This window comes from Hylobates moloch, unplaced genomic scaffold, assembly GCF_009828535.3.
Source record: "Hylobates moloch isolate HMO894 unplaced genomic scaffold, HMol_V3 SCAFFOLD_6, whole genome shotgun sequence".
Classification (NCBI taxonomy): domain Eukaryota; kingdom Metazoa; phylum Chordata; class Mammalia; order Primates; family Hylobatidae; genus Hylobates; species Hylobates moloch.
The window spans coordinates 35,216,166-35,240,509 of NW_026652281.1; the positions used below are offsets into that span (position 1 = coordinate 35,216,166).

Genomic DNA, 24,344 nt, shown 5'->3' on the forward strand with positions numbered 1-24,344 from the left:
AGGCTGAGGTGAGAGGATTGATTGGGCCTGGGAGGTGGAGGCTACAGTGAGAAGTGAGCCATGATCATGCCACTGCACTATAGCCTGGGTGACAGAGCAAGACCTTGTCTCCAAAAAAAAAAAAAAAAAAAAAAAAAGTCAAAAGGTGAACAGAAAATTTCATGAAATATAAGTCAGGTACAAATTCTCATACAAATGAAAAGAAAGGATTTGAGAAGTAGATTCAAAGTGATTTATTTCTTTTTGTCAAAAGAAGAAAAGGCATTTAAAAATCACAAGGACCACTAAGAAAATACAGTACAAAGTTTACTCAAAGATGAAAAGGAGAGAGAAGGAGCTAGGGTATTTCATAAGGTTTGAAAGCATTAAGGTTATAGGTATTAGGGACTGGATAAATAGGCAGGATTGCCTTGCTTCCCTTAGCATCTCTTTCCTTTTTCTTCTTTCTCTGGCTCTTCAATGTTTCCGCATTCCCCATTTTTGTCTCCATAACTTCCTTCTTGATTTCTCCTTCCCAAGATATTTATTCATTCCAGATCAGCTCCTAGATGACTATGCTACTGAAGAGAAGGATAGGAAGTCTACTCTAATGGACTGCTTTTCTACATTAGCTGTTTAGAATGCAAGATCCATGTAACCACAGAAATGATGTAGCCACAGAACTGTACATTTATAACATGTGTTTCCGAGCACAGACCCAAAACCTCTTACCTGAAACTAGTAAATCCAAACAGTGCTAAAAACTGGAAACTTTTTAAGTTTGCAGTAACCTTATTTGACATCAAATGTGATCACGTGATTAAACTGGCATGAGGTTATTAATAGTCTCAGTGTGAATATTCATAGAATTTCCAGCAAAAACATAACTGTGACGGCCATATTTTATTAGGTAGATTACACAACATATTGCAAATATACCCAAATACCTTTCTAAAATCTAAAAATTCTGAATCTCAAATATATTTAGCCCAAGTGTTTCTGGATAAAGTATTGTGGTGCTGAACTATATTTTTATTTTCAGGTGCAGTATTTTTACCTACCTAGTGGACTATAATATGGGCACATTCCAGAATCTAACCACTGTTCCAGCACTGGCCTTAGTGATGTTCAAAATGCACATTTACCTAAACTAAATCCCCTGTCTCAGTAATTTATCACTGTAGTAGGCAGTCAATGCAAGACATTCCTACATCAGCTGCTTTCACTTTGGGACCATCTTAATATTTATTAATATATTTACTTAATAAAGTTTTGTTTTCCCTCTTCCTAACCTAAAAACAGGTAAGCTGAAATTTAATCCTTTTTTTCCCTCTATGTCAGTAGTTCTCAACCTGAGCAATTTTACTCTCCAGAGGACATTTGGCAACCTCTAGAAGCATCTCTGGTTGTCACAACTGGGGTTAGGAGTGTTAGTGGTATGTAGTAGTAATGGCTATGGATGCTGTTAAACACCGTACAGTACACAAAACAGAATAAAGAATTATCCAGTCCAAAATGTCAATAGCACCAACAGTGAGAAAGCTTCCTTTATATTGATCCCACCATCCTTATTAACAAAATGAAATAGCGCCACAGAATTTTAGAGTTTTTCAATTTGGATGGCTCAAATGACTTTTCCCCAACTATAGCTCTGTGATCCTCCCAACAAAACAAAATAATTTCCTCCTGTACCAATTCTTAAAATCATTTCTAATCATCAGATCATTGACTTGGTAGGAAAGAAAATAATGAACATACACTCTAAAGCTTACTATTATAGTGCAGTAACAGTAAAAGAAATAAGTTCCATAAATAATTGTACTTATTATCTTTTGTACATCCATTTTTCAAATGAGATTTCATTTCTATCAAAAAATAAAAATCATTTTCTCAAGCAATTAACTTCAACTTTTAAACTATTTTTTTCTTACATCTTAAAATTTACCTTTGAAAGAGTTCACAATATGCCACCCAAAAATGTCACTCTGCCATAAGGATTATTTTGAGCTGAAGGCAATCGAGAAGAGGCAATCGAGAAGAAGCAGACATAAGAAAAACTCTGCCTTCCGCTGCTTTACCAGAAAGGGCAGGACTATTCTTAACAAGAAAAACCACTCTAGACTCTTAATAGAGACAGCACCAGGGGAACCTACATAACCAACCTTGCTAAAGAACACATATCTTCCATTAGCTTCCCCATATATACCTTCCCACAATTTACTGCACCTACAAGTTCAAAGTCCTTTTCCTTTGTCTTGTCATTTTTTAAATAAATTCATTGTTCTTTTTTATTAAGATGCCACATAAGCCCCATGTTTGAGTTACTATCGAGTTCTCCCCTATGTATGCATGACGCATGTCTTAACAAGCTTATGTTTTTCTCTTGTTAATATGTCTTTTATCAGTCTAATTTGCAGGGTCCCAGCCAAGGAACCTAAGCTGGGTAGAGGAAAAAGCATTTTCCTAGGGAAAAACAAAACAAAACAAAAAAGGGGGGAAGAGGTAGATAGAAGGAAGAGGAAAGAGTTGAATTTGGTAGAGACCTGAATCTTTTATCTACATAGGATAAAATTAAGAATGTGAAGTTAAAACAGTAATAACTACTCAAATGTACTCAGAAATATTTCTCCCTTTTTTGGGCAAATAATCTTTAAAAAAAATAAATACATAAGAAAAGCTACCAGCTTACCCTTTACTTTTAGAGACCAAACCAAGAGACTGACTGAGTCGATGAATAAAGGCTCTTTCAGTACTGGTCAAAGAAGAAGGAAATTCCATTTCTACACGGAAAAAAAACATAGTAGTACAATTTGTAGATAGGCAATTTTCTCTCAAGTAATACACACAGATACAAAATACGAAAAACATACACAATCAAATTTATTATACTTTATTTTAGGTTAACTTACTTTATATTTCATATTCTATTTATGTAAATTAATAAAAATATATTTTATTAATTCAATAACTACTGAATGTCTACCAGAATTCTGATATTAATAAAAAGACATCTACGTATTAAAGCTAAATGTGATAAAGGCCTCTGATATTCACCAAAAACGACTCCTCTTACTTGTGCTGGAATTTTGAGTTGGTATAATGACTGAACATATTTAGCTTGGTCCCTACTTGTTTAGTTAACAAAATGTTTCTTTTCTTCAATGATGAGATATGCCCAAATATTATGAATTCTCAAGATGAAACTCCATTGTCTTTGCTTTCAAAACTGTATAGAATTCGTATTTTGCTATTTCAGAGGGATTTGTTATATATTGCTGAGGCTTTCTCTTTTTTTAATGTGAATTCAGAATCTCTCTGTCCGGAACATTCCCAATTTTGGACTATAAGATTCCAGAGTAAAAGGTCCCCTAATTAAGCCAGCAGGTCCGAATGAGCCCTCAACATACTGTACAGGTCACCACAGGTCAGTTGCTGGTTCTGCATTGTATGACCCAAGACAAGTGGCTATCTAACCTCAAGAGGTGTGGAAGATGCTTCATGTGGCAAACAAGTCTAAGTGGGAAGCGTGATGCTTCAGGGTTCAAACGTATTGCTGGTGCATTGATTTATATGTTTGATTTCTTTCTGCTCTTCTACATCTGTAGCTTAAACGTGCCACAATTAAGGTGACACCCCCTTAAAAATTTTTTTTAAGGATTGGGGCTAACCAATATCTGAAACACAGTGGTTTAACCGCCCAAGGCTGCTAAAAGAGGCGGGGGAAAAACACTTCCAGCTAGGGAGCAAAGTGCCCATAACCCCACCCATCCGCAGAGCACCTCGCATTCCACCGCAGGGCCAACAGCCGCGTTCCAGACCCGGGTGCCGCCGCTGAGGCCCGCCCCGGACGGTGGCCCAGGTCTTCCCTCCCTCTTTGGAGGCACCCCCATCACTCGGTGGGCCGCGGTTTGGGGGGCGCTGGGATGAGGGGGTGTCCTGACTGCCAGCAGGGTCCCTGTCCGTAACCTCACCTCTCTGGTCCCCGTATCGGAAGCGCTCCAGCGCGATATTGACTGCGATCTTCACCTCCTCATCAATGCGAATGTCCTTCAGCCCTTTGGCCCGGCCGCCGCCCCCAGGGCCACACGGCGAGGGGCCGCCGCCTCCGCCACCGCCAGGAGCCGGCTGCAGCGGGGAGAGGCTGCTCGGCCTGGACATTGCCCCGAAGAGATGGTCTCTCCGCACGGGAGCGGCCAGGCCTGATGGCTAACAGCCAATGACAGAGACCGTGGGACTCCGGGGCCACTACCAGGCCGCTCCGCAGACGGCCTGTGTTGGGCCGAGGTCACCAGAAAGCCCTCAGTCACGACAACAGCAAAAGTGAAGCCTACGCCGTTGATATCATGGCGAGGCGGGGAGCGCGGGCGTAATGACGTCACCAGGGCCGGCGCCCGTGACCTCAGCCGCTGCGCGACTAAAGGAGGCTATCTGTGGAGCTGTGGTGCAGTCCTGTCCTCGCGCCGCCCACCAAGGGTCGCTCTTCATCTTACTCACTCACTTGCTACCTCGTTTAGTCCCTTCATTAATTCCTGCAGTAAGCATGTATGGGCTCCTACTGTGGACCTGGCACTATGCCACGCCTTCGATATACATTGGAGAACCAGAGAGCCAAGGTTCCTACCTTCATGGAGTTTATATTCTAGTGGGAGGAGGGTTGCCAGATTTAGCAAATAAAAATACAGAATGCCTAATTAATTTGCATTTCAGATAAACGAATAATTTTTAGTGTATATATTTCCCATGCAATATTTGGAAAAATATCATAAAAAATACATATACTAAAAAATGAGCGACTGTTAGGTGTCTTGCATTCTTCCCTTTTCTGAATGCGAGATTTTAATGCAAGTATGCCACCCTTGCTCTATCACGCTACACAGGGTAGCTGAGTGGGGGCAGGTATGTAGTACATATTTACATAGTTCATGAGTTACCTGGCGATGAGGATACACATCTGGATCTAATAAAGAGGACTGTGTATCAACAACAGATCCTGGATGCAGTGACTAGATAGAATTCCAGGTGTCTGGGGAGGGTATATGTGTATTCTGTGTGTGGTAAGAAGGGGGCGGAATATTTGGTGACAAGAAGTATGAACTGTGGCAAAGAATACTAATACTCATCAAAAATGTTTCTCCTTTTCTTCCTAGGCATTATGATATTTCCCAACTCCCCTGCAGTTAGCTGGGGGCCACATGGCTGAGTTCCGGCCATTGGAATGTTGCTGGAACTGATGTATACCACGTCCAGGATTGGTCTATAACACCTTCCTTGAATCTTCCCTTCTCTGCCTTTCCTGGTCTTCTGGAAGTTCTTAGACGACGGTGGAACCACTAGACAGATAGCAGGTTCCCGATTCCCTGAACGAGTGTGATAGAGTGTCCTCACCAACCCACATTGGAATATGACATGGGTAAGAAATAATTCTTAGTTGTGGTAAACTGCTGAGATTTGGGGAGATGTTTTTTTGTAACATTATGGTAAATTGTTGAATTCGTCAAAGGTATGGCTTTTGATGAATCACACATTCTTGTGTTCACACCCTTGTATTCTTCCTTCCCACATGGACTCTTTCCTTGGCTATGTAACTTGCTTTGGCCATTGGGACATCAGCAAATATGAGATAAGCAGGGGCTTGAAAGGTGTTTGTACATTAAGGCTTAACCTGTTTTGCTGCTGAGAATTCTTCTTCCACAAAGAAGCTTAGGCTAGCCCACTGACAACTATGGCCCAATCATCCACCAGCACGAAGGGCAAGACATGTGAAAAAGGCCATAATGGAAAGTCTAGTCTCAGAAGAGCTGCTGGAGGACTACAACTCTATAAGCAACCCAAAGCAAGATTAGCAAAACCACCTAGCTAAACATAGTCCAAACTGTTGACCCACAGAACACATAAACAAATAAAGTGAATATTGCTGTAAGCCACTAAGTTTTAGGTTGGGTGTGTTACACAGCAGTAGATAACTGATACAAAGAGTTAGCTTATTCTGACTAATATATTTGTACAATGATAAGGCTGACCTTGGGCAGAAGTGACTGGGCTGAGAGAACTGGCTTCACCAGTTCCAGTTTGTACCCAGTTGCCTAAGGACTGGGGTCATCAACATCTTGATATGCCTGTAAACAACTTGTGGCATACAAGCATGCCACAGCACAGTGGTCTGGAGACTGCTCTCTTCTCATCTATAAAATTGACCTGGTAGAGTAACATAGTCTTAAAATATAACCAACATGATTTTATTATTGATGCTAGGGATATTTCCTCCCACCCTTTGCCCCTTCATCACCCCTACTTTGCCAGCCCTCCTTCCCTTTCTCTCTTGTTCAGCCAGGTCATTTGGGGTATGTTATTTGGGGGAATATTGTCTTAAGTTGGTTTCAGTTCTCTGGAACTGGAAGAAGTCACATAGTAATATACCAGTAAGTTGCCAAAAAGGATCCTGAGCCCTGCTCCTCTTAGGGAGAACAAAACAAAAACCCTGAATGGTGTGGGAGATCGTGGAACAGAATGGCCTGTGCTACTTTCCCAAGGGAAGGCCAGAGAGGCAGCCCGGGAAAGAAGGTAGTGTGGTGTGCCTAGGCAGGTGACGCTCAGTGTGGTCTAGAGCAACAGAGGGTTCCTGGTGCCCAAGAGGTGTCCAGAATTGGCAGAGAGATATGCCAGACCTGAAGGAATCGCACAGTTGAGAATAAGCAATGAATGACTTAACGGTGACTTATGTTGTTTGACCACCAAGGATCAGAAACTCTTTCCCACACTTACTAATGCCTTGATACTCCATAAGTCCCCCAGAACTTAGAAGCAAGCCTAGAGAAGAGTGGTGGCCCCTGAATTAACTGAGGTTAATTACAGAGAAACTGAGTTCTTTCATATCTAAACCTATGGAATAAAATTTGTACTTAAGTAATTGTAAAACTACTTCCAGTGCTATCATTTTATATACATATCATAATATATATATCAAAAAATTGGTATTTTTCTATACCCTGTATATGTATCTACCTGTCTACATAGTAATCAGCTTAAATGTATATTAATATGGTTAGCCACAAGGTGACACTAGAAAGCTATCTTTTGCTTATGGTTCTAGGTCTTGACCGTCATGGATATTCATAAACGGCTTCTGTGAAGTATTGTATTAACAGTAGTAATCCCTTCCAGGGACATTTGCATTTTAATAAGGGAGATGGCAGCAATGAGGTTAATAGGAGGCAATGTTCGTATTTTAAAATCATAAAAGTAAGACTCTCTGGAAGAGGCTATCAACTAGTTTTTATTCTTGCTCTTCTTACCCACTCTCATGTGATAGGATATCCCAATCATTACAAAAAATATCAAACACTAATTTATTCAACATCCATAAATAAAAAATCTAAATAGAAATAGTCTGTTAGATCTTGGAGCTTAAAATTTAAATGACTTTTTACAGAATGCCCTCAAAAACATCCAGAACATCCCCCAAACACTAAAAGCTCAGTCCAAAAATGTGAACACAGTAGGTCAGCAAATACATTGTGTAACTCACTGAGCAATTGCTATCTCATGTTGGGGATGACTGAGAAGAGGAGGAAAACCATCTCTTTCAGGTAGTCTTGCTTATTTGATAAAGGAGATACAATTTAAAGGATTGCATAGGAAAATAGGAGGAAAAGGTTTGGAAAAGCTCACAGGGAAGAACTTTTTTTTTTTTTTGAAACAGAGTCTCGCACTGTTGCCCAGGCTGGAGTGCAGTAGCGCCATCACAGCTCACTGCAAGCTCTACCTCCTGGGTTCATGCCATTCTCCTGCCTCAGCCTCCTGAGCAACAAGGACTACAGGCGCCCGCCACAACACCCAGCTAATTTTTTTGTATTTTCAGTAGAGACAGGGTTTCACTGCGGTTTCACTTGTTAGCCAGGATGGTCTCGATCTCCTGACCTCATGATCCACCAGCCTCGGACTCCCAAAGTGCTGGGATTACAGGCATGAGCCACCACACCCAGCCCTCGGGAAAGAACTTTCTAAGCAAAGGAGTATTATATAAAAGTATCATGTCACAATCTCGAAAGCCCCTCATTGAGAACACAGAAAGGTAGGTTGAAGGGACCAAAGAAGAAAGCAGTGACACTAAATGATCAATGTGGATCTAGTCTATGGTCGGATAGCAGAGAAAATTTACCTACTGGGAAGTGGAACCATTGCACGGTTTTGAAGACAGGAGGGATATAAATTTGTCCATTGGCATATGTCCATATGGAATTTTAAGGAAACCATGCTCTTAGGATGCATCAAGGGTAGGATTTTAAAAATCAAGTGTAGAAATGATGACACTTTAAAGAATTTAACTGTGGTAGTAAAAAGAATCAGGTGAGAATTTATGAGAGGATGCTGCAGAGCTGGGAGAATGAAGACCCCTAAGTTTCTCCTTCAGGAGACTTTTAAGAAGAACTCGGAGATGAAGAGGGAGAGTCTATTCATGGAGCTGTCTCCTGGGACCCTCTGAAGAGAACATCAAAAACCCACTGAAAACAAAAAGGTTATTGCTAAATATTTAATGTTTCTGTTTTATGAAAGTTCAGTTTTTAAAGCATAGGCAAAATTTACCCATGCAGATAGCTAAAGAGGAATTGAATACATTTTTCTGTTGCTTGACAGTGTATTCATATTCCACAAAATAAGGATTTTATTTTCCCCAGGGCACACTTAGTATTTCGTAAATATAGTACTTTATTTCTTACTGATGTTTTTCTTCAAAATATTCACAAGCAAAATCCTGGTAATCACTGAATTGGGGCGATGGTTATACTGGTCTTCTTTATACTATTCTTTTTTACTTTGGGGCATGTTTGAAAAGGTTGACAATTTTTTTAAAAATCGTTAAGAGTCTTTCTAGCCCCAAAATGTATCAAGTTGGTAAACCTACTTATGCATTTGGGATAGGTTAAGAAAGAAGTGTTCTTTCAGGATATGCAACTACCTGGTTTGATTGGATCATCCAAAAGTAGTCAACTCCAGCAACAGCAACAAAGAAAAACCAGCCTGGCATTTGGTCAGGGAGGAATACTGTTCAGGCATACTCCCTTGGTAGATGTTTTGGGGACATTTCTTTCATGTTTAATTTAGCAAATTGACTCATAACTAACACTGAAAAGGAAAGAGACCACATGATTAAAAGAAGATTATATTAGTCACCTCAGGCTGCCATGACAAAATACAATAGACTGGGTGGCTTAAACAACAGAAATTTATTTTCAGCAGTTCTGAGGGCTGAAAAGTCCAAGATCAAGGTCTGGGAAAGTTCAGTTTCTATAGAGAGCCCTTTTCCTGGCTTGCAGATGGCTGCCCACTTGCTGTGTGCTTACATGGCCTTTTCTTGGTGCTTGCGCTCAGACAGCTTGCTCTCTCATGTCTCCTCTTAAAAGGGCACCAATCCTGTCTTAAGTGTCCCACACACTCAAGTGTCTCAACTTGAGTCTCTCAACTAACACTGATTACCTTCCCATCCTCAAGTACCTTCACATTGGAGGTTAAGTCTTTAATATATGAATTAGGGGGGTGGGGACACAAACATTCATAACAGAGATGTCAGGGACTTCAGAGTTATGTGCTAAGATGCATGTGGACACCACCTGACTCACGTCTCCCCGGTCTAGTCCCCAAACTTAATCACATCATCTTCCCTTTGCTGTAATGACTGGTCCATCACACAGGGTAATGGGGCCCCAAGAGGTGCGCTGGAGTCACATTGATGCCTCCACACTCTTCTTCAGCCCCTTCCTCTCCTCTGGCCCATAAGACCTATTTAATAGACTGTTCCCACAAAGTTCCAGTCAATACTAAGGACTGAGTCGTCTTCCAGGGACATTTCCACTTTAACACAGGAGTCTTAAAGAGGAACCTCCAAAATGCAAAGAAACAAAGCTCTTGTAATGTAATTTCTGGAAATGCTACAGCTAGTGAGGAGTTTGCAAATGGGATTCCATCTCATTATGCCCTGAATCACTGCATGGAAGTGGCCACTACTCTGTTTGTGAGACTAATCCTTGTCAAGAATTACGTAGCACATGAGCAGAGGATAGTTTTGACTTATTGATTATTCTCCAAAGTGAATTCTTCAAATGAGCAAGTGAAATTTTAACTATGGCAAATAAATCATAGAATTTTAGAAATAGAAGGAACCTTTCGAATTCAACTGGATCATTTTACAAGTGAGGAAGTGAAAGTATAGCTTGGCTGGGTGTATTGCCGAAAACTGTGTAGTTACATGAAGATCAAAGACTAGAATACTTTTTATGACACCATTTCACATCGTTGCTCTAGTTCTGCCCCATATCATTAGATATCAAGATCAGCTTCTGGCAGCACACCCTCAGTCTAGACCAGTTAGCAAAGAGGTGGTCAAGCAAGCCACTTCTTCACCAGCAACCCTTTAATTTATGAGCCTTAGGCAACCACTTTTGCACATTTCATGCTGTGTTGGGTCTCAAAAATTGGTTTGTGGCTTCCTTTTCAAATAAGTCACACATATTGAATTGCCAGCTGTTACTACCATACCTTTTGTATTCATAATTCACAAATGTAGGCAACCTCTAGGTAGGTTCAATCTTACTGTCTCCATAACGATCAACACACAACTGAAAAAACAAGCACCAGTCTCTTACCTTCACAGACTCTTGAGAAGGTCCCTGACATTAGAGAGACTTATGGGGTCAATGGACAAATGCTAGAATTTAATAAATACTTAAGATACAAAGCCGCTGTATCTATCTCTTGGATCCCTTCTGATTGCCCAGTGTGGAAATCATGGTTCTTGCAACTTCAGGACTTGGCTGCTGAGAGGAGCCAAGAATGTGGAAACAGTGCAGCCCATTTATTGCTTCCATGTTGGTCTGAGGTTATGGGAAAAAAAGGTACTATCAGCCCATGGTTGGATTAATAACAAGGAAGAGCATTAAAGCTATTTTGAGACTTTTTTTCAAGTTTGCACTTTGGAAAATTTCAAATCTCAAGTAAAGAGAATAATGGCTGGACGCGGTGGCTCACGCCTGTAATCCCAGCACTTTGGGACGCTAAGGTGGGTGGATCATCTGAGGTCAGGAGTTCAAGACCAGCCTGGCCAACATGGTGAAACCCTGTCTCTACTAAAAATACAAAAATTTGTTGGCCATGGTGGCTCATGCCTGTAATCCCAGCTACTCACGAGGCTGAGGCAGGAGAATCACTTGAACTCGGGAGGCGGAGGTTGCAGGGAGCCAAGATTGTGCCACTACATTCCAGCCTGGGTAGCAAAGCAAGACTCCGTCTCAAAAAAAAAAAAAAAAAGAGGACAGTGAATCTCCATGTACCCATCATCTAGCCTCAACAGTCTGCCATCCTTGACCCAGGTGTACCTCCACATGCTTCCCACCCTTACTCAATTATTATCATTTTAAAGTAAAATGTATATACATTGAAATGCACAATTGTTAGTTATACAATTCAGAACTGGACACCATGTGTAGCCCACACTCCTATTGTCTCCTTTTGGGTACACTTAAAATATATATGTCAGTAGACAAGGAAATAACTTACAACTTTTCAGCTGTTCTCATTTTCAAATCATGAGGTATTCTTAGAGGTGTTCCTCACTTGAGAAATTCTTCCCTTGTGCCTCCCCTCATCCCATCTCAACACTGGAAGATCAAGCCACATTTGTCTCTGACATTTGTTTCTGACACTGTTTGCCTCTGCACATTGGCTCCAGATGTCTACCTGACTTCTTAGATTTGATAATCCAAATGAGATTTCCAATAATTTATTCACTGGCTCTAACCATCTAAGATAAAAACCCTTCTCCAATCCCCTCCCAGAACTCAGCAGCCTAACTCACTCTTGACTGCTTTGCCTGGTGGAGGAGATAAATGAAGCAGGTTAGCCTTCTTGGTCCACCGGGGGAACACCCTGGAAATAAGAAAGAGAATGGGAGGTACAGAAATAAGATGCATTCCTTCCTAATCAGCCCAAGTATACTGAATAGAAGGTGAATGAAATAGACAGAAATAAGGGTAACGCCTCAAGTCATTCCTGATCAAAAGTAAGGAAAGAAAAATAAAGCTTCTGAGCTAAGAGTGTCAAAGTGATTGTTCTTGCTATAAGTATCTTTCCCCTAGAGCAGTGCATGTTAGACAGATACACAACCAGATATACACTGTTTTTATCGTGTCCAGAAAAAATACACGCATAAATGAAAAGGTTTTATGAAACAATATGTGACACTGCCAGTCCTGTGAGGAATACATTCCAAGAGCCCCAGTGGATGCCTAAGACTGAGGATGGTATTGAACCCATATACATTTTGCTTTTTCTATACATACATACCTATGATAAAGTTTAATTTATAAATCAGGCACAGTAAAAGATTAACAACAATAACTAGTAATAAAATAAAACAACGATAACAATATACTATTCACAATTTCATGATTAGAAGACTCATTTTTACTGTAGATCTTTGCAACCTCAGCATATGATTTTTGTTTTCATTCCCTAAGTTGAGAACTTTTACCTTTTCACTTAAACAAAGCACTTTACCGCTTTACTTTGGCGTATCCAAATTGCCAGCATCCCTACTCTTGCACTTTGGGGCCATTATTAAATAAAATAAGGATTACTTGAACACAAGCACTGTGATACCATGACAGTCGATCTGATAACCTAGATGGCTAAGTGACTAATGAGTGACTAGTGTATACAATGGGATACCACTGACAAAGGGAGGATTCACTTCTCAGGCAGGACAGAGCAGGGCAGTGCAAGATTTCATCATCAGAACTGTATACAATTTAAAAGTTATGAATTGTTTATTTCTGTAATTTTCCATTTAAGATTTCTGGACCATGGTTGACCATGGAAAGCGAAACTGCAGATAAGGAAGGACTATTGTACTAAGTTAAATATATGCAGATATTTTATATTTCTCTAGTTCATCTTCTTTTTTTTCTCTAGTTCATGTTTTTAAAAGCCTGGCCACCACTTACTAAAATGGTTTTGCAACCGCCTGATGGGTTGCAAACTGCAGTCTGAAAACCACTGCCCTAAAGATTTGGCATAAGATGTTGGAAAGGAGCTCTTTTCTCTGGAGTTCTTGGCCTCACCGTTTCCTTCATTAGAAACCCGTTTGATCCTTCACAAAGTATCGTTACTCAGTTTAAATCCAAGATACCTATGTTCATTACAAGAGATGATATTTAGCTAGGGATTATGTAAAGTCAACCAACATATAACACCTGACTGGCATAAGGCTCCTCTTTATAGCCAGCCCCACCTACTAGAGCTAGGGCAGAGGTGGCTGGAAAGCCTGTCATCATGTGAGGTACTGAGAGAGTGATGACCATGCATATCCCTGCACACACTCAGCCTGCCTCACGTAGTCCCTATTGTGTTTGCCACATCCTTTAGTTCCAAGAAGAAATGCAAGCACATTAAAAATAAGAGGTGCTGTGTATGCAAAGAAAATACCAGGTCCCCTCTCCAGAGATTTGAATCTAAACCCTGTATGGCTAACTTCCTATATGTGAACCCAGAAAGAGAAATAGAAAACATTTTAAAAGGACGATCTGATGTTATCTGATATCCAGCAATAAATGTCTTAAAAATATCATGATGTACAACCTGATCCAGTTTTATAATACTAAAAATTATAATGGCTATGTTTCATTGGGCTCTTCCCAGTGGTCCAGTGTGCTTTGCATTATTTCCTGGAATTTAGTAGTACCTCTGTGAAATAAGTGATAGTATTACCCCCATTTTACAAGTGGAAGAGGGAAACAATGAGTATCAGTTGGGGCCCTAAGACCTACAGCAGTGATGGAGATTGTTATTTTTCCCAATAAACTTCCTCTTCTAAGAGTGCCCCTGAGGCCAGGAGCAGTGGCTCACACCTGTAATCTCAGCACTTTGAGAGGCTGAGATGGAAGGATCACTTGAGCCCAGGAGTTCGAGACCAACCTGGGCAACATAGCAAGACCCTGTCTCTATTTAAAAAGAAAAGAAAAAAATGAAAATAAAAGAGAGCTCCAGAAAGAGAGGCCCACTGGAATCACAGAGGAGCTGCTTCCCAGACATACACAAAGAAGTGGATTCAAATAGCTCAAGATGAACTGTGATGAACATTAAGGTGCACCACCAAGTTCTCCCTTCAAGAATGGACTTTTTGGGGTAGGTAGAGCATGATGGCTGATTAGAAGCCTTTAGCAATTGTCACCTCCACAGAAACATCAAATTGAACAACTACCTACACAAAAAAAAGTAACTTCATAAGAACCAAAAATCAGATGAGTAATCGCAGTAACTGATTTTAACATCATATTAAGGAAACACGCACTGTTAAGAGGAAAAGAAAGAGTCTTGAATCCCCTACACCACCCCTCCCTCATCCCATGGCAGCAGCTATTTGGTGTGGAGAGAGAATCTGTGTATTTGGAGAAGGGAGAGTGCAGTGATAGTGGGACTTTCTTTCGGAATTCAGTGCTGCCTTGTCACAGGAATGTCTATTTTTTGTGGAAACATGGGGCAGAACTCAGCTGGCACACTTGAAGGGAGCATTTAGATCAACCCTAGCCCGGGGGAATCACCCCTTCCAGCAGTTGCAACCTGAGTTCCAGCTAGCCCCCTCACTGCAGGCTAAAGCTCTGGGGCCCTAAATAAATTTGAAAGGCAATGTAAGCTACAAGGATGGCAATTCATGGGCAGATCTTGGTGCTGACCTGGGCTCAGAGCCAGTGGACTTGGGTTATATATGACCTAGTGAGACAGTTGGGATGACTAAAGGAGTGCTTGCATCACCCCTCCCCAACCCGAGGAGGCACAGCTCACAGCTTCAAGAGAGACTCCTTCTTGGGGAGAGGAGAGGGAACAGTAAAGAAGACCTTGTCTTGCAACCTCAACACTAGCTCAGCCACAGTAGGGTAGAGCACCAGGCAGAGTTGTGAGGCCCCCTAGCTCCTGGATGACATTTCTAGATATACCCTAGGCCAGAAGGGACCTGCTGCCTTGAAAGGAAGATACCAGTCCTGGCAACATTCAACACCTGCTGACTAAATCAGCAGTAGTAGCCAGGTTGTACTTGCCATGGGTCTTAGGTGAGACTCAGAACCATGCTGGCTTCAGGTGTGACCCAGCACCTTCCCAGCTGTGGTAGCTAAAGGAGAGACTCCTTTTGTCTGAGGAAAGGAATTGGAATAATATGAGGACCTTGTCATATAGCTTGGGTACCAGCTCAGCCATAGTGGCATAGAGCAAGCAGATACCCAGGGTCCCTGATTCCAAGTCTTGACTCTTGGAAAAGATTTTTTGGATGTGCCCTGGGCCAGAGGGAAGCCACTTCCCTGAAGGGAGAAACTAGGCCTGTCAGCATGTATCACAAGCTAACTCAAGAGCCCTTGGGCTGTGAATGAAAACTTGTGGTAGCCAGGCAGTACTCCTTATGGGCCTGGGTGGTGGTGGCCATGGGGAGAGAGTCCTCTGCTTGAGGAAAGGGGAGGGAAGAGTAGAAAGGACTTTGTCTTACAACCTGGGTGTCAGCTCAACTACAGTAGAATAGAGCACCGGGTAGATTCCTAAGTTTCCTGGTTCTAGGCCCTGGTTCACAGATGGCATCTCTGGACCCACCTGGGGCTGAGTGGAACTTGCTGCACTGAGGGACACAAGCCTGGCTGTATTTGCTGCCTACTGACTGTAGAGCCCTTGGGCCTTGAGTGAACATGTGTGGTAGCCAGGCAATGGTCCCTACAGGCCTTGGGTGAGACCCTGTGCTGTGGGTCTGACCCAGGGCAGTCCCAGTGGTTGTGGCCGCAGTGGTGCTTGTGTCACCTCTCCCTCAGCTCCAGACAGCTCAGCACTGTTTAATTTGTTTGGGGGAAATTAAAGGAAGAAAACAAGAATCTCTGCCTGGTAATCCAAGAATTCTCCTGGATCTTACCCAAGACCACCAACGCAGTACCTCTGTGAGTCTGCAAGAGTCACAGTGCTACTGTGCATTGGGGTGCATCCTAATGCAAATATGGCTGCAGTGACAAAAGACTTAGATAACAACACCAAAATCCCTTTGAATACTTGGAAAGCCTTCCCAAGAACAGGTATAAACCAGCCCAGACTCTGAAGACTGCAATATATACCTAACTGTTTGATTCTCAGAAACTGATGAACATCCACAAGCATCGTGACCATGCAGGAAAACATAACCTCACGAAATTAACTAAATAAGTCACCAAGGACCAGTCCCAGACAGAGAGGGATATGTGACCTTTCAAAAAGAGAATTCAAAATAGCTGTTTCGAGGAAGCTCAGCAAAATTCAAGGTAACACAGGGAAGGAATTCAAAATCCTATCAGATAAGTTAACAAAGAGATTAAAATAATTAAAAACAAGCAGACATTCTGGAGTTGAAAAAAGCAATTGACATACTGAAGACTATATCAGAGTCTCTTACCAGCAAAACTGATCAAGTAGAAGAAAAAATTAGTGAGCTTTAAGACAGAACTATTTGAAAATACACAGTCCAAGGAGACAAAATAAAAAAGAACAAGAAATGATGGAGAACATCTACAGGATATAGAAAATAGTCTAAAAAGGGAAAATCTAAAAGTTATTGGCCTTAAAGAGAAGGTATAGAAAGAGAGAGAGAGAGATATTGGGGCAACGAGTTTATTCAAAGGGATAATAACAGAGAATTTCCCAAACCTAGAGAAAGATATTAACATTCAAGTACAAGAATGTTACAGAACATCTAGCCGATTTTACCCAAAGAAGACTACCTGAAGGCATTTAATAATTAAACTCCCAAAGGTTAAGCATAAGGAAAGGATCCTAAAAGCAGCAAGAGAAAAGAAACAAATAACGTACAATGGAGTCCAATATGTCTGGCAACAGACTTCTCAGTGGACACCTTACAGGCCAGGAGACAGTGACATGACTGCTGAAGGACAAAAATTGTTGTCCTACAATAGTATTTCCAGTAAAACATAAAGGAGAAATAAAGACTTTCTGAGACAAACAGAAGCTGAGGGATTTCATTAAAACACAAAACATGTCCTAGAAGAAATGGTAAAGGGAGTTCTTCAATCTGAAAGAAAAGGATATTAATGAACAGTGAGAAATCATCTGAAGTGTTACAAAACTCACTGGTAATAGTAAGTACACAGAAAAACAGAATATTAAAACACTGTAATTGTAGTGTGTAAAGTACTCATGATTTGAGTAGAAAGACTAAAAGATGAACCTATCAGAAATAATAACTATGACTTTTTAAGGCATAGACAGTATAATAAGATATAAATAGAAACAGCAAAAAAGTTAAAAAGCGGGGGATTAAAGTATAGAGTTTTTATTAGTTTTTGCTTTGCTTATTTGTAAGTTTGTTTATGCAGTCAGTGTTAAGTTGTCATCAGTTTAAAATAATGGGTTATAAGATATTATTTGCAAGCCTTATGGTAACCTTAAATTGAAAGACATACAACAGATATACAAAAAGTAAAAGCAAGAAATTAAAATACACCACCAGAGAAAATCACCTGCACTAAAAGGAAGATGGAAAGGAAAAAAAGAAGCTAGACAAGACCAAAATCAACCAGAAAACAAATAATGAAATGGCAGGAGTAAGTCCTTACATATCAATAATAACATTGAATATAAATGGACTAAACCCTCCATTCAAAAGACATAGAGTGGCCAAATGGATAAAAAAAAGAAGATCCGATGATCTCTTGCCTACAGGAAACACACTTCACTTATAAAGACACACATAGACTGAGAATAAATGGATAGAAAAGATATTCCATGCCAATGGAAACAAACAAACAAAAAAAGCAGAAGTAGCTATACTTATAACAGGCAAAATAGATTTCAAGACAAAAACTGTAGGAACACAAAGAAGGTCATTATATTATGACAAAGGTGTCAATTCAGCGAGAGGATACAACAATTGCAAATATATGCACACCCAATACTGGAGCACCCAGATAGATAAAGCAAATACTATTAGAGCTTGAGAGAGAGTGAGAGAGAGAGAGAGACCCAAATACCATAATAGCTAGAGACTTCCACACCCCACTTTTAGGATTGGACAGATCATCTAGACAGAAAATCAACAAAGAAGCACTGGACTTAATCTGTACTACAGACCAAATGGACCTAATAGATATTTAGAGAACATTTCATCTAATGGCTGCAGAATACACATCCTTCCCCTCAGCCCAGGGATCATTCTCATGGATAGACTATATGTTAGGCCACAAAAGTAGTCTTTAAAAATTCACGGATATTAAGTTATATCAGATATCTTCTCTGACCACAATGGAATAAAACCAGAAATCAACAACAAGTAATTTTGGAAACTATACAAATGATTGGAAATCAAACAATATGCTCTTGAATGATCAGTGGGTCAGTGAATAATTTAAGAAAGACATTTTAAAAATTTCTTGAAACAAATGTAAATGGAAACACAGCATACCAAAACCTGTGGGATACAGGGAAAGTGGTACTAAGAGGAAAGTATATAGCAATAAGCACCTACATCAAAAAACTAGAAAAACTTCAAATAAACAACCTAACGATATATCTTAAAGAGCTAGAAAAGCAAGAGTAAATAAAACCCTAACTTAGTAGAAGAAAATAAATCATAAAGATCAGAGCAGAAATACATGAAACTGAAACAAAAAAATACAAAAGATCAACAAACAAAAAGTTGTTTTGAAAAGATAACGTCAACAAACCTTTAGCTAGACTAAGAAAAAGAGAGAAGACTCAAATAAATAAAATCAGAGATGAAAAAGGAGAGATTATTACCAACACTGCAGAAATTCAAAGGCTCATTAGAGGCTACCATGAACAACTATATGCCAAAAAATTGGAAAATGTAGATAAATGGATAAATTCCTAGACACATGCAACCTGCTAAGATTCAACCATGAAGAAACTGCAAACCTAAGCAAACCAATAACCAATAGGTAATAATATTTAAGCCATAATAAAAAGTCTATCATTAAAGAAAAGCCCAGGACCCAATGGGTTCAGAGCAGAATTTTACTAAACATTTAAAGAACTAATCCCAATCCTACACAAACTATTCTGAAAAATAAAAAAGAGGAGGGAATACTTCCAAACTCATTCTACAAAGCCAGTATTACTCTGATACCAAAACCAGACAAAGACATCAAAAAAGGAAAACTACAGGCCAATATCCCTGATGAACATTGATGCAAAAATCCTGAACAAAATACTAGCATATTAAATTCAGCAACACATCAGAAAGTTCATTCATCATAACCAAGCAGGATTTATCCCAAGATGCAATGATGGTTGAACATATGCAAGTCAATCAATGTGGTACATCATATCAACAGAATGAAGGACAAAAACCATATGATCATTTCAACTGATGATGAAAAAGCATTTGATAAAATTCAACATCCTTTTATGATTAAAAAAACCTTGAAAAACAGAATAGAAGGAACATAATTCAACAGAAGAAAAGCCATATACAACAGACCCACAGCTAATATCACACTGAATGGAGAATACTGAAAGCCCTTCCTGGAAGATCTGGAACAAAACAAGTATGCCCACTGTCACCACTGTTATTCAACACAGTCCTAGAAGTCCTAGCTAGAGGAATCAGACAAGAGAAAGAAATAAAGGGCATCCAAATTGGAAAGGAAGAAGTCAAATTATCCTTGTTTGCAGATAATATGACCTTGTATTTGGAAAAGCCTAAAGGCTCCACAAAAACCTATTAGAACTGATGAAAAAAATTCAGTAAAGTTGCAGGATACAAAATCAACATACAAAAATCAATAGCATTTCTATATGCCAACAATGAACAACCTGAAAAATAAATTTTAAAAGTAATCCTATATACAATAACTACAAATAAAATACTTAGGAATAAACATAACCAAAGAAGTGAAGAATCTCTACAATGAAAACTATAAAACATTGAAACAAGAAATTGAAGAGGGCACCAAAAATGGAAAGATATCCCATGTTCATGGGTTGGAATAATCAATATTGTTAAAATGTCCATACTACCCAAAACAATCTACAGATTCAATGCAATCCCTGTCACAATACCAATGACATTCTTCACAGAAATAGAAAAAACAATCCGAAAATTTATATGGAACCATAAAAGATCCAGAATAGCCAAAGCTATCCTGGGTGAAAGGAACAAAACTGGATGAATTACATTACCTGACTTCAAAGTATGCTACAGAGCTGTAGTAACGAAATAGCATGGTACTGACGTAAAAAGAGACATGTAGATCAGTGGAACAGAATTGAGAAGTGAGAAATAAATCCATACATCTACAGTGAACTCAGTTTCGACAAAGATGCCAAGAATATACTTTGGGGAAAAGACAGTCTCTTCAATAAATTGTGCTGGGAAAACTGGATATCCATATGCAGAAGAATGAAACTAGACCCTTATCCTTTACCATATTCAAAAATCAAATCAAAATGGCTTACAGACTTAAATCTAAGACCTCAAACTATGAAACTCCTAAAAGAAAATGTTGGGAAACTCTCCAAGACATTGATCTGGGCAAAGATTTGAGTAATACCCCAGAAGCACAGGCAACCAAAGCAAAAATGGACAAATGGGATCATATCAAATTAAAAGGCTTCTTCATGGCAAAGGAAACAATCGACAAAGTGCAAAGACAATCCACAGAATAGGAGAAAATATGCAAACTAGCCATCTGACACGAGGTTAATAACCAGAATATGTAACGAGCTCAAACAACTCTATAGGCAAAAAAACTAATAATCCTATTTAAAAATAGGCAAAAGGTCTGAATAGATATCTTGCAAAAGAAGACATATAAATGGCAAACAGGTATATTAAAAGGTGCTTAACATCACTGATCATCAAAGAAATGTAAATGAAAACTACAATGAGATATCATCTCACCACAGTTAAATGGCTTCTATTCAAAGGACAGGCAATAATGAATGCTGGTGAGAATATAGAGAAAAGGGAACTGTCATACACTTTTGGTGGGAATGTAAATTAATAAAACTACAATGGAGAACAGTTTGGAAGTTCCCAAAAACACTAAAAATAGAACTACCATATGTTCCAGCAATCTTACTGCTGGGTACATACCCAAAAGAAAGGAAATCAGTATATCAAAGAGATATCTGCACACCCATGCTTACTGTGGCTCTAGTCACAATAGCTAAGATTTGGAAGCGATCTAAGTGTCCATCAACAGATAAATGGATAAAGAAAATGCGGTCCATATACACAGTAGAGTGCTATTTAGCCATAAAATAGAATGAGATCCTGTCGTATGCAATAATATGGATGGAACATGAATTAACAACATTATGTGAAGTGAAATAAGCCAGGCACAGAAAGACAAACTTCATGTGTTCTCACATATTTTTGAGAGCTAAATATCAAAACAATTTAATTCATGGAGATAGAGTAGAATGATGGTTACTAGAGGCTGGGAAGGGTAGTTAGGGGTAGGGTAAGTGGGGATAATTAATGGGTACAAAAATATAGTTAGATAAAATGAGTATGATCTAGTATGTGATAGCATAACAGGGTGACTACAGTCATAATTTACTGTGTATTTAAAAGTGACTAAAAGCATAATTGGGTCATTTGTAGCACAAAGAAAGGATAAATGCTTGAGGTTATGGATACTCCATTTACCTTGATGTGATTATTATATATTGTATGCCTGTATCAAAATATGTCATGCACTTCACAAATAAGTAAATAAATCTATCTATATCTACTATCCACCCACAAATAAAAAATAAAAAAGTAAAATAAGCAAATTAAGAGAAAAAATGGACTTGTTGCCCAGCTGCTAGGAGTGCTGTCAGAAGATAACCTGCAGCTGTCAGTCTATCAGATTTTGTCTCGGCTGCAGTTACCTTACCCACAGTCACAACCTTCCTGGGTTGTGGATCCAGTAGGATTGGGTCCTATATTCAATGGGTGATTGAGGCAGAGGTATATAAGCCGAGCCATTTCATTTCAGTAAAGGACAATCTGATATTGTTAGTCAGAATAATACCTTCTCCCAAATATAACCACAGTCTGATCCCTGGAACCTGTGAATATATTATGTGGCAATGGAGAATTAAGGCTATTGATAGAATTATGGTTGCTAATCAGCTGAATTTAAGACAAAGAAGTCATCCTGGATTACCTAGGAGGGTCCAGTATAATCAAGAAGGAGGTAGAAAAGGGCATCGAGTCAGAGAGATATTTAAAAATGTTATTCTTAAAGGGAATCAAGTCAGAGAGAGATTTTAAAATGCTATTCAGCTGGCTTTGAAGATGGAGGAAGGAACCATGAGTCAGGGAAGGCAAACAGCCTCCAGCAGCTGGAAAAGGCAAGGAGGTGATTCTCTGCCACAATCTCCAGAAAAAAACGTGGTCCTGCCAACACCTTCGGTTTAACTCAGACTCATTTTTGATTTATGCCCTCCAGAATTGTACAATAATAAATTTGTTTCATGTTAAGATAATAAATTTGTGTTGTGGTAATTTGTTACAGCAGCAATAGGGAAGTAATAAAGGCCACTTTAGAGGTCAGACAATGCTGCTCTCAGCCCTGCATCACAGCATGGCTTCTCCCTCCATCTCCATCCCATCTTGCTTCTTTCACCTCCCTTCTCCCCAGTTTGGGGCACTCGTTAGTAAGCATCCTGTATGTGAACCCCATACTGGAGTCTGCTTCCCAGAGAGCCCAACTTGTGACAGATAATAAAACCTCATGAAGTTCTCTTGTAACTATAAATATATAATAAATATATAAATATAAAGTTTATATTTATGAAAAGGAGTTATAAACTGTTCATCAAAAAATGTAATGCCTATATGACTATGAATGTGAATAGCATTGGATCTGATATTAAGACAATATCAAGTAAATGTTAAGAACATGGCTTTGACTGGTAGATACAAGTTCAAGTCTAGCTTCCGTACTTGTGTCCCCCAAAGTTCATGTGTTGGAAACTTAATCCCCAATTCAACAATGTCAAGAGGGGACCTTTAAGAGGTAATTTGGTCGTAAGGGCAGAGCCCTTATGCATGGATTAATGCCATAATTGCTGCAATGGTTTCCTGATAAATGCTGCAATGGGTTCCTGATAAAAGGATGAATTTGACCTTCTTACCCTCTCTTGCTCTCACCTTCTGCACCATGGGAGGACACAGCAAAAAGGCCTTGAAAGATGCTGGCACCTTGATATTTGACTTCACAGCCAGAATGATGAGAAACAAATTTCTTTTCTTTATAAATTAACCCAATATGTGGTATTCTGTTACAGAAACACAAAATAGACTAAGACAGGGACATTACTTAACTTTGGAATTTAGTTACTCTCACTCACCAACACCCACCCATAAATAGAGATAATAAATACCTACCCCCACTAGAAAGCATTAAGTAAGGTGTAATTTTAAACCCTATGACTGATTTGTGTTAAGAACCCAATAAAACTTAGTTAAGCTCTCTTAACTATACCTCATTATTTTCTCTCAGGAATTTGCAACTTCTTTTTATAATAGTTGATACTATTGGGTTGGGAGGCAAATCACCGTTAAACTATATGGTTTGCTTCTGTCACAATATGTGCTTCAATTAAGAGAGCTCTGGAAGGTACCTGTGTCCTGTAGTGGTGAAGAAAAGCTTCTTAAGGAATATTGGAATTTAGCAGGGATGGTAAAAACATCCTAGAGAAAATGGTGAGCCAGTGGCACCATGGAGTCCTCACTCCAACTCTTGCATATAGTGTTTTTGTTTGTTTGTTTGAGACAGAGTCTTGCTCTGTCTCTCAGGCTGGAGTGCAGTGGCGCAATCTCGGCTATCCCTGTTCAAATGATTCTCCTATTCTCCTGCCTCAGCCTCCCGAGTAGCTGGGATTACAAGCATTTGCCATCATGCCCAGCTAATTCTAGTATTTTTTGTAGAGATAGGGTTTCGCCAAGTTGGCCAGGCTGGTCTTGAACTCCTGATCTCAAGTGATTTGCCCGCCTCGGCCTCCCAAAGTGCTGGGATTACAGGATGAGCCACCATGCCCAGCTGCCATTTTTTTTTAACTTTTTTTTTGACATGGAAAAGTGGATTTTCTTTTTTCCAAAAATTGCACCAAGGTAAAAGCAAACCTCTAGTTGATGTGGGTGTGTTGTGTAGGCGTTAGCAGTACTGCCTTCACTACGCGCTCATTGGACATAGTGTAACCCCAAGAAAAGGATGGCTGCATGTAGTCTAGTTTAGGTAAATCAAATTTGGAAGGACACGCACCAGATTATCAAGTTTTCAAAGCACTGCAGTTGTTTTATTTATTTTAACATGGATTTTTAGACATATAGGGTAGGA

At 39.6% G+C, this 24,344-nt stretch overlaps 1 protein-coding gene and 1 non-coding gene across 5 annotated transcripts in view; both read right to left on the bottom strand.

Annotated features, from left to right (window-relative positions):
- The window catches only part of YTHDC2 (YTH N6-methyladenosine RNA binding protein C2), an 81,042-nt gene extending 76,703 nt beyond the window's left edge, over nt 1-4,339 (bottom strand). Inside the window, exons 1-2 of one of the 4 annotated variants that reach the window (XM_032156648.2) lie at nt 3,951-4,339; nt 2,669-2,759 (exon numbers count right to left, since the gene is read on the bottom strand). In XM_032156648.2, the coding sequence (XP_032012539.1) occupies nt 2,669-2,759; nt 3,951-4,137 (278 nt within the window). In that variant the 5' untranslated portion in view covers nt 4,138-4,339. Of the gene's footprint in view, nt 1-2,668; nt 2,760-3,950 lie in introns of those variants that run through there. The other 3 variants (XM_032156649.2, XM_058440605.1, XM_058440604.1) reach the window with 3 other exon arrangements.
- Nucleotides 4,340-24,097: 19,758 nt separating this feature from the next.
- LOC116472095 (U4atac minor spliceosomal RNA) lies at nt 24,098-24,223 on the bottom strand. The gene has a single exon (XR_004249003.1). It is a non-coding gene; the product is annotated as a U4atac minor spliceosomal RNA (small nuclear RNA).
- Nucleotides 24,224-24,344: the final 121 nt, after the last annotated feature.